Genomic DNA, 16,541 nt, shown 5'->3' with positions numbered 1-16,541 from the left:
CAGATTTCCTAGAGCTTAGCTCAGGGTATTTGTTTGCATCATGCTTCTTTGTCCTAGGATTTCTAGAATTTTTACCAAGGAATAGTGTCCTCGATAATTTTCCACTAGTCCACTGCTCTATCCATTTCAAAGCCTACAAACAGTATATTTGTATTAATCAGGCCTCTCAACTCCTAAAACAGAATAAATTCATTTTAAAAGAGATGTGACATATTAATCAGCAACAAAAGAAAAAAATAAGAAAACAAAAGAGGACAGACTGGAAACAAGTAGAATTAATCACCAATATCTATTTCTTTTTAATGACTAGGAAGTGCCAAAACTTCCAGTTCCACCACTGCAACAGACCTTACACATGTACCTACAGTGCATGAAACACTTGGTGCCAGAGGAGCAATTTAAAAAGACCAAAGCCATTGTGGAGAAATTTGGAATTGCAGGAGGCCTGGGGGAATCTTTGCAGCAAATGCTTGAGGAAAGAAGTGAAAAGACAATAAACTGGGTAAGCAAATGCAGTAGAAAAAATAATTGCTCTGTTTGATGATGCTTATTTTCAAGTTCTTTCTGGTGTTCTCTATGCTATCACTGTTTTCTTTCAGCAGGTCAATGCAAACAGAGGTCATTCTGACAAAGGAATATTTCAGATGTAGTAGGCTAGATTTTTAAATTATGTTAAAATCTATGTCATTATTATGTTTTCAGATCAGCAGTTTGTCGACATTAATGAGGACATTTCTTCAACTCAGGTTCATGCACAGAAGTGTCACAACACTTGTAGGAAACACACCTTTTGGATGTCATTCTTTCCTTCACCTTAAAAACAGGATTTAGAATTTTTATTAGAATGAAAAATTCTTTCTGATAAGAAATAATATTCTTTCTGATAGGGCTTTAAAAGTGCCTTGCACAGCCATCTACACAAAGTTCTTATCCACTCCAGTTATTCTGGAATGGAATACTTCATTATAGGAATTAGTCTTTTAAAATTGAACTATTATTTGCCATTCATTGTCACGCTATACCTATGTAGTTACTTTGCCAAATATGCACATACATGTATATTCATGTACATTTATCACACAGACCATGCTGAGACCTTTGCCTTTACCAAAGTTCAGCTCTCTGCTTCCCAAGGCAGGCAAATTAGGTAAGCCACAGCTAAAGTAGATTTTACCATTCCACAAAGTCGCAGTTCATCCTGCCCTCATTAACCATGTTAGAATATGGCAGTTGAAAATTAGAGTTTTATTGAAGTCCTTCCATTCCAACAAGGAAAATGATTCTATGGATTCAGTGAAACCCTGCAGGCTTGTTACTGATGTCAGTGAATTGTTGTTCTCCCTTTTCTGTGACACACAAAAAACTCCATTGAATTGCTGCTACAGTCAGGGAGAAAAGACTACAGTGCTGTCAGTGCTTTCATTTTAAAAGCAGTGCTTAATTTGTGAACAAAATGCTGCCCAATCTTATTTTCATATTGTGATCACAGAACTTCATGGTGGCTAAACTAACTAGCATTTAAAAAGTGTTTCTGATAAGAAATAATATTCTAGAAGACGACTGCTCATTTGAACACTTATAGCATGAAAATTACAGAGGAAGGATGCATAAGCATTTTCTGAAATTGTGACAGTTTTAAATACTGGCTATTAAAATACCTGATTCTTAAGGTAAATTAGAAATGGTTTTATTTGGAATTTAACTTGCCAGGAGTATATCTCTAGCATGTTCCCCCGAAGACTCCAGAGACTGTGGGGGAAGCATCTGTTCTAACAGCAATGAAATATCTCGGAGGAAAACTTTTTCAACTGATGCATGCATTTGTAATTATTTTTGCATAATTTCGTTGTTGTTTATAGTTACCATATGCAAAGCCTGCCCTCTCAGAAAGGCCATTTGATCTTTTTATGAAAGCCTCCATTTTCCAAATAATGATTCTTCAATCTCTGCTTAGACATAAAGGAAAGCAGTTACTGTTCATCTGTGTTTTCAATAAAAATGGTTAGAAATTTAATGTGTGTCTGTTTGGGTCAAGAATCAGCAATCTGCATTTGTGTCAGTGGACACAAAGGGAATTCTCCAGGGGCCCTATCCACGTGCTACTCTCTGCAGGATTGAGCCATAAGGCTTGGGAAATTCTTCTTATGCTCTGTCTTGCTACAGGACAATATCTGATGGCTAGCAATGGAGTATCTTGGCATCATTCACAAATATTTGAAGCCCCCTGAGAAAAGGCATCACTATTAAAATGCTGGCCCTCTCTTAAGCATATTCTAATTGCTATGCAAGAGTTAACATGTTGTACTCAAACATTTTCTGGTTGTAGAGAGAAGCAAACAGCAAAATACCCAAAGCACCACAATTTGGAGCTTGTGTAGTTTTTAATGGAACACACTGTAAATTTCCATTGATTGAGAAATAGGATTATGGAATTGCGGCTGACTTCTGCTGAGCTGAGGTCACAGAGCCCAGACTGAAAATGCTCAGCAGCTCCATTAATCAGAGCCCATGGCTGACACCAGGAGCAGCAGGCACTGTCCCCTCACCCCAGACTGCTTTTCTGTGTGCTGTTGGCAGCTTTAAGACGCTGTGTCCCCTTCCCTCAGGTGTTTAACTACTGGCTGGATGACATGTACCTCAACAACCGCCTGGCTCTTCCAGTCAATTCCAGCCCCGCAATTATCTTTGCTCGTCAGTATTTCAAGGACATAAACGACCAGCTGAGGTAATGTATTACGACTTTGCAGCTTTTGCTAAATGAAAGGATATTTTAAATGTACGGCTTTTGCAAAAAGACAATCAACTTTCATTAAAAAATAAGGGCTGTAGCCATTAAAGTGATTTCCTATGAGGCCTGCTGACTGAGGTCAGTGTTTCTGGGGTAACTCATACTGATATTCAGAAAGAAAGATGTCATTACTATTACATTCATTGTATGAAAAAAATGCCAAGGGATTTATATTTTTAAGGAATATTTACAAAGCTTTTTACTGTATGTGATTCAAGTAAACCACTTTGTGATGAAAAAAAAATGCTAATTTCTGACACACAGTTTCAAGGGAAATAATCTTTAACATGGCTTCACTATGACTCGTAGCCACCCTGCAAACTGAAAAGGCCACACTGGCATTAAATTGTCCCTCTCAGATGCACAAAAGGGCACCAGAAGAAACACTGGGGATCTAAGAATAAGAATTCAGAAGTCATTATTCCCCAAGAACACTGCTTCCTTCAGGCCTATCAATCCCAGCTCTGAACTGATCTTTCTACTTTGAGCTGTTGTGGGCAATTACTATCATTTAAAAAGTGAGAAGGTAAGCACCTAGCCAAGCACAGAATATACCTCTCCAGACACCCTTAAAACAGGATTCCGTTCTTCAGCCTTTGCCAAAACATTCTTCCTTTTAAAACAGTAAAAATCTACCTTCATATAGTGCAATCTTCCTCTTTGTTTTTAGCACTCTCTAGCTACTCATTACTGAAATAATTAACTGCATGTGAATTTATGCTATTATAAAACAGCCAGAACCTTGAAACAAATATGCATTATTTTAACATTTTGCATAGACAGCTAATGCATCTTTTTACTTTACTTTAAACATAACTATAAACGCTTCCATTTATTACTGACTAAATTTAGTGTGCGCACAGCTTTCAAAAAACCTCCACTTTGCATTTTCTAATGCACGTGCTTTAACAAGGAAATATTTTTCTCAGAGCCTCCCATTCTGGCACAGTGCAAATGGACAATGTCAGGGAAAAATACACCTGTCCACAGCTCTGCAGAAAGAATATCTGCTTAGGACAGGAAGTACTCTAATGCTGGACAGGTTATGAGTATTGATATTGAAACCCATGTGAGGATTCTATTAAATATTCCGTCTCTGCTCCCATTCTCTAAATAAGCACTTTCAGGCTTCCTCCTGCGGTAGTCTGTTTAACCATTTGAAGGGACTGTCTCTAGAATTTCATATTTCTTTTGACATGAATTAATTTAGGTTTTGGGTGGAGGCAGGGAGCTCTTCTTGCCAAGCCAGAAGACTTTCTCTCCTTATGCTGTGTCATCAATCATTCAGGCTTTCCTCTGTCTCCCAGAAACAGCCCAGTGTTGCCAAATGACAAAAGACTGATGTCACTTCTCTCTGCTACTTGCAGGTTTGCTGCCAATCTCATTTCAGGAGTGCAAGACTACAAAGCTTTACTGGACACGTAAGTGGCTTGGAAGGAGAGCTTGAGTATCCACAGGGCTTCTGATTCAAGGCTGCTCTCAATAAAAAGCTGGGCTGTATTGCACCTCTCCACCATGGGGAAGGGCTGGGGCTCCAGCATGCTTCAGGGCAAGTGCTTCAGCAATATTTTATGTCCTTTCTGCTGTATTCCTGCAGTGTAACAGACTGAAGAAGGACCCTTTTTGATGGCTGGCAGTCATCACTCTGGCAGGCACAGTGCAGCCCAAAAGGGCACAGACAATTTGCCTAACAGAGTTACTGAGAACACAAGAGGAAGCCTGTGCTCCCCACACCCACAGGGCAGCAGCACTGTGGTTACACAGCCTGCACACCTTACTGCACTCTCCACTTACAACAACACTGTCCCACTTCCCTCCCCCCAGAGAAATAACACATCCTAACAGGGAGTGAAGTCTCACCACAGAAAGGCTGGCTCAGTAGCTAGTAAAAATAAGCTATTTATGCTCTTGTCATTTTCTGAATAAAAACACTGGGGAAAGGTATGTATTATGCACCTGTACAAGGAAATAAGTGATACAGAGAATTTGGAGTTGGGAACTAAAGCGAATATCCATGGTTTAGAACTGCAGCAGTTCCAAAGGCATGGTTAACCAAGATAAACTAGCATAAAATATTACCCTTCATAAGCTGCATGAGAGTAAACCTCCTTGCCTGCTTCTTTACCCTGTCCCTGTCTGACAAGTTGGAAGCTTAGTCCTCTTTTGCAGAAGGAAAATCTCTGCACTGTAAGCTTTTCTTCCTCCTGTGGTCTCAGCAGCCTCTCCTGACCAGCAGCACCATTATTTCCTGCTGCAGTGTCAGTGGGGTATTGTACAATCCATAGCCATAACTGTGACTGTGATAATTCTTTTTTGTTTTCCCCTGGCCACTAAAGAAGCTTTTAAAGAGATGCTGGTTTCACCTACCTTCCAATCCAAAAAAAAAAAAAAAAAAAAAAAAAAGAATAGGTTTTCAGCACATATTACTCCATGGTTCTAAGTGAAAATTAGCACAAAAGTGAGGACCTGCGGAAAACAGAAAATTCTCACTGTATTGCCCAAGTCAATCCTGCTTGTCAAGCAAGGCCCTCTCGCACACACTCTAACCAGTCAGCACAGTACATGACTGCTGTGATTTGCAGGGAATTTCATCAGTACCTTTCTTTGAGGTGCTGGTCTTTCCCAACTGTTCTGCTGAATTCCATCCTGCCAGGTTTCTGGGGTCCCAGCTAGTCAGGCTTCCCATGCACATGGCAAAGCTGCTTGTGACCTGCTATTTCCATTGCCACTAGAGGATAATGCAATTGCTTAATGAATATGCATGAAGCTGCCAGGAATGATGTATTTAACTTTGGTAAGGGAATTCATCTATTTCCCTTATACTGTAATCTCATTTTATTATTCAATTTGTGTTATACCTGATCTAATTGTAACAGAACAAAGGACAGATAAGATTTCTTTTCCTTTCTGTCTCTCTCCCCTCTTTTCCTCTGGCTTTGTTTTTCTCCTTCTCTGCAGCCATGCTTTACCTACTGATTTTTCTCGTGGACAGCTGTCTGGCCATCCTCTCTGCATGAAGCAATACTATGGACTCTTTTCCTCCTATCGTCTTCCAGGACTTACCAAAGATACCCTCGTGGCCCAGAAAAGCAATGTAATGCCAGAACCAGAGCACATCATTGTTGCTTGTAACAATCAGGTAATTTTATTTTTTCATACCTTTCTATATCTCTTAATTTGCTTAAATTCACTCCAGAAGAGCCTAATCTAATCTCTGTTCAGAAGTGCAATTAGTGTGCCATGTATGAGCTCACTTCTTACCAAGCATTTGCAATCGATATTTCTAAAAGATGCTTCTGCAGCATTTTTGTCCTTGGCCCACATTATGTTCCAAGTACAGTGATGCAGAAAGGAGGAATGTGGCAGAATTTATTTGCTTTCTCTTTCAAACAAAAATGTTTAATAAACAGTGATGAAACCACAGAGAAAAAAGAATCCTATTAGAGTGCATTTGCTGGAAATGCTCTTCTCATGACAGCCAAGTATTGGCAAAGTCAAGTTCATGGCAACTATACCACCATCACACCTATGCATGGCACAGACACCATGTAGGGGCCCTAAGCTATGCCTGAAGAAGTTAGCACAGGTGCAGGCAGAAATACTGCAGTGGTAGAGTCAATCTGCCCCAACCAGTAATTACCAGGGAGCAGCAGAATCTGTTTCCTGGGCACAGTACCTTATAGCCCAGCTTGACTATTTGCAGTACTGGAGCCATGCCTGTAGGTGCTCTTGGAATGAGGAGGTAGCTTCCAGTGAAGTGCTTTCTGCTTTTCCAGGAAGCACAGGAAATTTTCTAGATTCTCTAGGTTATGTTTAAACAAATAATACCATGTAAATTACTTACACACTTCCTGATTTTTTCTCTCCAAGGTTTTTTAAACTTATTCAAATAGTGTGTATTTTATTTGAGTCCAACACACAATATAAGTCCCCTATGGTAACTGGCATTACAGTAGTGTTAAAACACAGGAGGGGTGAGCCCTGGGCCATTCCCCAGTGGTTTTGTGTTGCATTGCCTGCAGGCCTGGCTCTCCAGGCAGGACTTCAGCATCTCAGCACCAACCCAGGTGACAGCAAAATGTTGGACCACAAAGGGTCCAACCCACTTCTGACTGATCTTCTGACTTCTGTCATTTTTTTGCAGTTTTTTGTTTTGGATGTTGTCATTAATTTCCGTCGTCTCAGTGAGGGAGATCTTTTCACTCAGTTACAAAAGATAGCAAAAATGGCAGAGAATGAAGAGGAATTGCTGCCTCCAATTGGCCTGCTGACAACAGACGGAAGAACAGAGTGGGCAGAGGCCAGGATGACCCTTATGAAAGGTTAGCTGCAGCAACCCCAGCTTTCTCTTCATCATCTTCCTCCTCACCATCACTGCCTTTCTTTGCTGAGAAACAAACATCACAGCAAACACGGGACTGAGTGTGCAACCCCACTGCTGAATTTTTCCAGCAGTAGGAAACTCTGAAAGATGCGTGTTGCCAGGGGAGCAGCAGAAATAGCTCGACCCTTTGGCTGTGTATGTTTAAGTGTTATGCCATGTAATAACTCTCACTCCATTCTTTGTTTTTCATCACATAAATTACATTACGTCAGATTTTGTGATTTGTCTCTTTCTTTACATCCATTTTGTATCAATAGGAATGATGTATCCTCTTAGCTTTTGGCAACTATTTGATATTATTGATCTTATCCAACAAAAGCACCTGCAAGTTAAACACCTATTGAATCTAGCTGTGTACTCTCTCTAATCAATGGAGAAGTTACCAGGGCTGATTCAACCAATTTTTAACTATCTAGGAAAGATGGCACCAGTTATTATCTGGGGACTGCTCTCTCTCTTTTCCAACAGGCAGCATTTAGCTGTCTCAGATTCTGGACTTGAATGTCAAACTTGGAAACAGGTGAAAACAAAGGAGTTAGTGACCTCTATCACATCACATCACACCACATCACACCTTATGTACTTAAGTGATAAAAATGCCCTCTTTTTGCCATGTTACATGTAATAAGTATTTACTTTTTCATGCAGAAAAAACCATTAACTCATCTCTCTATCTCCATTTCAGCAATGCCACAGAAAATACTGCTATTTTACTAATGCCCTGGAAAATACAAGAGTTGCCAATAGCCTCAAAATAAGTTTATCCTGCTAAGGAAGATTTCCCTTTTTTAGTTTATCTGTGCTTATAAAACTTAGTACAGATACACACACAGAGTCCTGGCCATTATTTCAGCAATATTATATAGAATTCGTCTCATCTTTAAGCTTTCCCCCCCCCTCTTCCCATCATTTCTTTTTAAAGGAGGAGACAAAAAATTTTAATGAAAATTGAAGTGAACACCTAATGATTTATTTTTATGCCATACTAAGTATAACAGTCAATGCCTTCAAACTTCCAACAAAATTATCTTTGGTAACCTACATAATCCAAAAGAAAAATCAACAAAAACTAGTAAAACCATCACCATAGTGTTTTTAGATTGCTTGACATTTCCCAAAATATTAAAATTAATCAGAAGGCAAGCAACTCAGTTGTGCATCTGAAAAAAACCAGATTCTGCACTAATATTCCTCATAGCACCATGATGTGAGCCTTCTCTAATCTAAGCAGGAATCCCATCCCAGACCATTCATGTTAGCACAGCTCTTCCATATAGGTGAATGTATTGCTGTTATACACGGATATATGATCATTAACAGCCCTTTTCTTTCTTATCTGTGATGGTGAAATGTTCCTGCAACAATAAATAAGAGAGGAAGAGAGAGCCTGGGTAGCAATGTGGATGAAAGAGTCACTCCACAGCTGGTCTGTGCTGGGCAGGGCAAGAGAGAATGCTTTGGGACAGAAAACCTGTGCACTGCTTTGCAGAGGCTGTGAAGGAGCTATACCCATGGGCCTGCACAGATCTGCAAGGAGAGCATAGGTCTTCTAGGTGAGAAAATGTCCAAGCGATTGTAATAAACCCAGCCATCACTGATTTATAAACACAGTCAGCATTGTAGCTGCCTTCAGGCTGCAGAACTAGCTCACTCTTCCTAAGTACAGGAACCAAATTCTGTATGAAGTGACTGGCTACAGTCCCATGCATACTACATCTGAATTTGATTCAAAACTGTCTTCTCATATTTTTGTAAGACTAAATTTTAAAAAAACCCAAATAACCAACAGTTGGCTGGCCAATTCAATGCAACTGTGCATTAGAAAGGAGGAAGTATCTTGCAGGCTTTAGGCTTGGTCTTTCTTTCTTTTGTTTTAGCTCTTCCTGCAGATATTTTCAATCCTAAGTCATGGTTCATGAGTTCTCGTGCAATTTATTGCCTGCTTCACATGATAATTTTTCAGAGTTTGATCAGCCCTCTGGATATGTCTGTTTCCTTCTGTAAAGGCATCTTTCCCCTGCTTCTCTGTTTCTGGCACAGCTTAATTTTATTCACTCTAATACCTAGACTCCAGATACCCTGAAGCCATATGTCAGACTAAGGGCTTCATATCTGTCAAAGATGTGTGGTAGCAGCCACAGTGAAATATATATATACCTATCAAACAGCGGAAAGCAGAATGCTGAGCAAGCTGTGAGCAGTTTGTAAATCACTATCCAAGCTGGCTTTCCTCAAAGATGCCTGTCTGCAAGCACCATAAGCTGATGCATACAGGGCAAGTTCCATTCACAAGGATCTTTTCAGCCTTTGTACTGATGCACCCAGATCATCAATGAAAAAAATACCACAATTACAGTCAGCCCTGCAAGTGTGAGATACTAGAAAAGCTTTACAGCCAAGTGGACAGGGATGTGTCTTGTCTCTTATTAAGCTTCTGAATGCTTTTGAAGACACTCCCAAGGGATGCTGGTGTTCACATTTTGCAGGGCAGCAACCTCTCTGCACGCCCCATCAAACACAATCTCTTGTCTCAAGCTTTTGTAGGAGCTGGCAGGTGCTCCAGCTGCTTTCTCTAGGACTCTTCTTCTGTTGGCAAGGGGACACAACACACTCTGCACTCCACCAGGTCCCCAGGGAGCCTGCAAGAAGTCAGACTGACCATCTCTGTCCCTTGGGCCCCAGCTGCTAATGGTGCCTTGCAGGAGCCACCAAACAGCAATAGGCAGTAGCTTACCATAACCTGCACAAGGCCACAGCTGCCCCTCTTCCCTCCCAGCCACTGCTATCACTTGCCTCTTCTTCTCTTGACACATTTTTCATTTCTTTTTAGGTTTCTTTTTCAGCATCTGAAGAATGAACCTGGATGGTAACAAGTGTCTGGGTTTTTTCTAGCTCTTGACTAATCTATGTTACTCCTTCTGGAAAGGTGCATTATTTCTTACTAAGAAAAAAAATGCTGTCCTTTCAGACAATCAAGCTACTTTACAGACTTGCAAACCTTGCAAACATGCACATATTGAAATGGCCCCATATTTCAAATGCGAATCAGAATTAATTTTAAATATTTTTCCATTCTTTCAGCTAAAATAGTTTTCTGAATTGAGCACGTACTTGTTGAACTTAGCCTAGACTTGAAAGAAGTTTTGATCAATCTGAATTCATATCTTTTGTTGAGAACATTCTGAAACAAGTTTGCATTTACACCAAAATCTAGCAAAACCAGAGGATGAAAGCTGATCTGTTAAGAGCAAAAGGAATTTTATGTTGATGCTTGAAAGCCCTTTTACCTTTGATCTTGTTAACAACCATAAAACAGCAATTAATTATTTTATACATTTTAAATGAAACAAGTTATTGTTATAGGTTGCACACTTTATCTTTTCAATGAGGAACTGTAAGAAATGTTCACAATTAAACATTTCCTATGCTTCAAACTGGTCCTCAGATGTAAACAAACCCTGAGCCTCTGTAATATTTCTGAGTTAGACAAAGAAACTGAGAAACACATAAATATACCAGAAATAAGCAGGTAAGCACTGAGGTCAAGGTAAAAATACCCCCAGTAGTCCAACCATATAAGAGTGACAGGATAGGGAAAAGAAACAGAAAGAGTTCCAGAAAAGCCCATTTTATTCAGCAGTACAGTAGTGACAGGAGAGCAGCGTAACATGGCAACCCACAGTTTTGGCAAACCCACATTCAAAAACGAAACCTCAAAATCTCATCTGCAGATGTTTCTTCATGTGATGTAGGCAATATAAGCTAATGATCAGAGACAGGACAGACAAGAGGGTTTTAATACAATAAGACAAAACCAACATGAACCCTGCTGTTCCTTGTTCTGAAAAGGGTTTTCATGGGAGAAAACACAAAAACACTCTAAGCTCTGCTGTTCCAGAGCAGAATACTGCAGCAATAGCGTGAGCTCTGAAATTTTCTATTTTCCACCTGTCCCCTGTAACTGTTATTTATAAAGTAAGCAAGCAATGGTGGCTTTAAGAGTAAAATAGATCTATTTTGTAATAGAATTACTTCAAGGAAATGAAAGGCAGAAAAAGAAAGCAGTTATTATTGAATCATGTGAGAGCTACACAGAGCTACAAAAGTTAACACAGGAATTAATGCCTTGGCATAAGGTTCTCTTGCACTGAGATGATCTGCTGCTGAGAGAAGCTCTGCAGACAGCAGCTCATTGCAGAGTCAGGGTCAGATCTTCAGTGCTCTCCAAGGCAGAGGGTTCCCCAGCCAGTGTTGTACTCAGAGGTAAGAGGATATGAACATTTCACTCTTTTATCCCCAGACTCCACCAACCGTGACTCCCTAGACATGATTGAACGGTGCATATGCCTGGTGTGCCTGGACAGCCCCAGTGGGGTGGAACTCAACAACACAAACATGGCATTTCACATGCTGCATGGAGGAGGCTACCATAAAAACGGGGCCAATCGTTGGTATGACAAACCTATGCAGGTAAAAACCTTACAGTGCTGTGACATTACTTGCACATTGCCTTATGGTGGGGGCCGCTTAGAGTCAGGTGGGAGAAAGAGGGGAAGGTGGTGTCAGCATCCTCCTGGGCAGGTTTGGTGTGAGCAAGGTGGTCCCTTGCAAGGCAGGGGCAGCAGGGACACTTCCACTTTTTCAAAACTGCCCTTTGCTCTTGAAATAACACAGACACTCAGATGTATGAGTAGGTAGACATTGGATATAAAAAAATTTCACTTTTCTACACTGAGTCAAATGGAATGAAATGCTGGCCTAATATCCCAGAATGAAAAAAAAAGCACAATATTTTTCTTTGTTTCCTCTTCTTACACATTTTCCTGACATCCTAGAAATGCTACTGCCTATAATTTGGCATGTGTTTAAATCCTCACTTAACAGACTGTTTACTCATTTAATGGCATCCTCGTTGAGACTTTCTTTAAGTATTGACTTCTCCCCATCACATTTTGACTGTCGTATTTTAAAGCGTCACACTGTTATTTCCACACTTTGCAATAGACCCAGAGTGAAGTGATTTATTAATCTCCAACTGTCAACAATGTTGACACCTTATGAAAAATTGAAAAAACCCTGGCTGATACATTGCTTACATAATGCTTTTTGCTCTTGCCATATCTAAGAACAGCAACATGAAAAGAGAAATCCCTAAAACAATTGCCACAACTGAGAGATGAGACTTTGAGGGAAGGATGTGAGAAGTCAAGGCAAAAAGAAGTTGAAGGTGCTTTATTGTTATTACAGAGCAGTTAATATATTTTTGTGGCCCCAAGCAGTTACAGCCCCAAGCAGTTAGATCCTTAAGCAAGAATTTCCCACTAGTTACACAATCAGCCTACTGTATGTGTTACTTGGCAGCCTTACAAAACCACATAATTTCAAAAAACTTGATAGCTGTATATGCTGTACTTTTCTAGCTCTTCTTTTCATATTTATGGTTGCTTATCCCACAATCTGTACCTGACCAAGGCCAGAATATCTTGATCCATAAGCTCAACTGTGCTCTCTGTTCCGTCTCCCACAAGGAATTTCGCTTGCACCAACTTACCCAAGAGCAAATATATTTCAGGAATCATTCCTGATTAATTCCACTGCAAATGACATTAGCAGACTCTTTTGAAGAACAAACCACTTGTCTTTAGAACAGCTAGAATCCTGTTGAGCTATTTCAAGCAGATGAGAATAAACAACATTTTCTTTTTGTCTACTATCATAAGGCAGCAGAAAGCAAATAAAATTGCATAGAGTGTGAGAGACCTCCATCTGTCCAGATGTATTCAGGCCAAAGTAGTTCAAAGGTGAAGAGAAATTCTTAGGGAAATAAGATCCCATTTCCTTTTATGCAAACACAGATTATGTAGGAAGCCATTCTCACAGTAGAATTTGTTCTTTCTCTCCATATTCTTCCTCACCTCTGCAGTAAGAGTTCAGAAAATGTTCAGTTGAGCTTTTTGCATCATGCCCACTTTCTGAAAACCTCATGGAAAGCAGGGAGGCAGGATGTGATACAAATGTGCAAGAGAGAGCTAAGTGGGTGAAGTCCAGCCAAATGCACTTCAAAACAAGTGTGGGGAAAAGCCCAGGAAAAGGACAGGAAAGCTGCAGTATTGGCCTAGACGTCTGCTTTTGTATGAGATGCAGAAGTTCCAAATTGCATGGGTGTATCACAGAACTGGAGTGCAGGAGGTTGTCACCAGCAGTGCCATGTGTACACAATGAGATTAAGAATGAAGACAAATAAGATGGAAATGAAATGAAGAAAGCATCTAAAAATTAAAAATTCAAAATAAGCTATGAGAAAACTATCAAATAAGGATGAGCTTTGTAATAAAATGGGATACGAAGGATTTCCCAGATATAGATGTTTTGTTGTCCTCAAAAGTGGAAGGAGAACCCTGGCCTGTCTTTGCATTGATGTGTTTTATGTACCATAAAGAAGATGCTAAATCAAATTTTCAGATTCCATTGGGAATTGCTAACATTTACACTCTCACAGGATTCAGTCCCAAACAGCAGCAAGAAAGGAATTCAGTGCAACACCTTTCACAGGACAAGCAAGTCTCCTGCAGTAAATCTGTAAGTCATCCACTGATCTGTAGGGCGAGGAAGTTCCTGATATGAGAAACAAGAAAACCACAGAGGAACAATAACACCTTTTTCAGGTTTCCATCATGGATAATTTACCCAGAACACAATTTAGTCCCTGTGTATGTTGCACCTATGCTTCTCCTTGTTTAGTTTGTGGTAGGAAGAGACGGACTCTGTGGGACCGTGTGCGAACATTCCCCTTTCGATGGCATTGTGATGGTGCAGTGCGCTGAATACCTGCTCAGGCACATGTGAGTTCCCTTTCTGTGCATTTTATACCCATTCCAGCCCCTGGGAAGCCTCTGCCAGTGGCACATTTCCCCTGATGAGCAGGGGCACTAAGACACGTAAAACAGTTGAAAAGCAGTAATTCACCTGCTAAAAGAGCAGTGTTTAATAAATGGATTATTCCTGTGACCTTAATAACTTCTGTCTCACACACCAACAGGAAAGAAAGTTCCAAGAAATTAGTCCGAGCTGATTCAGTGAGCGAGCTTCCTGCTCCACGGAGACTAAGATGGAAGTGTTCCCCTGATATTCAGACACATTTGGCATCAGCAGCAGAAAAACTCCAAAGGTAGAACAGATGCCTCATCTTTCTCAGCCATAACTGAGAGCTGGAAACTACCCAGCACACTGCATGAGCTCCCTCCTTGGGGGCCTCCCGTTTTCCTGCTCCTCCCCTTCTTACCAAACTGCACACACCTAGCATCTCTGTGCAGGATAGGACCCTTATGGGCTGGAGCTACTTGTCTGTATTCAGGAATTGCATTACTATTGTTTTCCTTCCATGTAAATATTAGGAACTTTAAAAGCCACTGGTAAAACAGCTTGCCTGTATTTCCACAGGATGCAAACAATTCAGGTCCTCTGTTTTTGTGTCTTATAGGTTTGAGCTGACTCAATCTAAAGCCAGGGCAATAGGGGTACATATAGAGGACAGTAGACTACAACTGGTTTGAATAAACAATTTGAATTTAGGAATGTAATTTGTTTACATTCATATTGCTCCTACAAAGTCTCGTTTTTCTTACTCTGTTTCCAGGTTATCAAAGATTTGCATGATCTTTAGGGGTGGGGGCAACAATAAGAATTTTTTCTCAACATTCAGGCCTGTGATCTCTTTGTAGAGAATTAACACACTGTCTGCATGGTCAGCTGCAAGCATGTCCAGTGTGGTAGCATTAGATAAGACCTTAAAGTGGCTAGAAAGATACATATGAGTGAGAACATTCAGGATGTAGAATAACTCCTTTGTGTTTTTAAATAACAGTAGTAGTCCTCTGAATTGAATCTTGCAGGGAGCTTAGGTCCTTCATCAGGTCCTAAATGCACCCAATTCTCACACCAATAAATCTCTCAGAAATTTGTGAATAACAAAGGAGACCCTTGCTTAGGCTTCAGGGGTGGAAACATTAAGGTTGAGTGGAGGTTGCTGGGTTTTTGGTCTGTTTTCTTGTTTGTTTGTTTTTTTTAAAAAAAGATGTCCTACTCAAATGAGCAGACTTGAGTGCTACAGTTAAGGTTGCAGACAACAAGCCTGGCGGAGAATCTCTATGAATAAAAATTACTGACTAGGAACAAGTTACCAAAGGCCAGGGCTGTCTGCAGAGCAGGACAGCAGGAGACCACTCACCTCCAAGAGGGTGCTGGCAGGAAAAGATCCCTGGGTTTTATTTGCAAACAGAAATGGGACAGAATATGGTTTAGTGGTGAACAAAGTTGGGCAGGTTAATGGTTGGACTTGATCTAAGAGTTCTTTTCCAACTTTAACAATTCTGTGAGGTTTTTACATCTGCCCCAGCAGTAACTGCCTTCTGCTTGTTTTCCAGGGCAGTGGAAAATCTGGATTTTATAGCCTACAAATTTGAGCACTATGGAAAGGAATTCATTAAGAAACAGAAGATTAGCCCAGATGCCTACATTCAAGTAGCACTTCAGCTGGCATTCTACAGGTAAGGTTAGTTCAACTCATAGGAACAAGGTACCCAAGGTAGTGGGATTTTATACAGAGAGTCCATTTTTTCCTCAACATTCAAACAAATGCATCCTGCATGAAAATGAGTGATCTCGCCTAATGACTGCTAGGGCAGACAAGATAGAAACTGATACCTGGTTCTGGGAGAGAGTACTCCTTTTCTTCTCTCCCTTTCCCTCTTCTTGCTCTGCCTTCTCATCCCTGTGTCCCACACGTGGCATTCCCAGCCAGTACCCTCCCAAAAGCTGTCCCTGTTCTTGGCACAGAGGTGGTGAGGGAACATGGCAGGGATGTCTGGAGCAGCAGCAGCTGGGGAGCTGAGGTCCCTGGGGAAGAAACTGCCTTGCCTCGTGGGTAGCTTGGGAGGGACCACAGCAGTAACCACACATGCATCTCTGGCACAGGCTGAAAAGCATCCACTACAGCACAGCTTATCAGACTGGAGTTCCTACACAGAACAGTGACTACTGCTGTTCCCTTCTTCACAAGCATCCCAAGATTTGATAAGATCCCCTAATTTCCATGGTCTTACCACAGTTAAAAGCTCCTTTCTACATTGCCAGAACTCCAGGGTAGAAATAGGTTTCATGGTTTCCTGCAGAACAGCCTATTACACAAATAATTCTTTATCACGTCAAATTAAATCCCAGAGTGGTCTTTGCCTGGTCAAGACCAGAGATGCTTAACACATTTCATGTACTCCTTTAACATCTGTTGAACATCCATTTTGCATATTCCATTAATAAAACTTCAACAAAGACCTAGACCTAGCCCAAGATTTTCATCTGGATCCCAGCCAT

The 16,541-nt window shown here is 40.7% G+C and overlaps 1 protein-coding gene across 1 annotated transcript in view; it reads left to right on the top strand.

The window, feature by feature from the left end:
• CHAT (choline O-acetyltransferase) overlaps window positions 1–16,541 on the top strand; it is a 32,946-nt gene that overhangs the window by 7,162 nt on the left and 9,243 nt on the right. Inside the window, exons 2-10 of the mRNA XM_041405007.1 lie at window positions 311–502; window positions 2,607–2,725; window positions 4,156–4,209; window positions 5,747–5,927; window positions 6,933–7,110; window positions 11,473–11,642; window positions 13,914–14,014; window positions 14,212–14,340; window positions 15,596–15,718. Coding sequence (XP_041260941.1) covers window positions 311–502; window positions 2,607–2,725; window positions 4,156–4,209; window positions 5,747–5,927; window positions 6,933–7,110; window positions 11,473–11,642; window positions 13,914–14,014; window positions 14,212–14,340; window positions 15,596–15,718 — 1,247 coding nt within the window. The remainder of the gene's footprint in view (window positions 1–310; window positions 503–2,606; window positions 2,726–4,155; window positions 4,210–5,746; window positions 5,928–6,932; window positions 7,111–11,472; window positions 11,643–13,913; window positions 14,015–14,211; window positions 14,341–15,595; window positions 15,719–16,541) is intronic.

This window comes from Onychostruthus taczanowskii, unplaced genomic scaffold (genome assembly GCF_017590055.1).
Source record: "Onychostruthus taczanowskii isolate IOZ18803 unplaced genomic scaffold, ASM1759005v1 scaffold22, whole genome shotgun sequence".
NCBI lineage: Eukaryota > Metazoa > Chordata > Aves > Passeriformes > Passeridae > Onychostruthus > Onychostruthus taczanowskii.
This window is presented reverse-complemented; position numbering and strand designations above follow the sequence as displayed.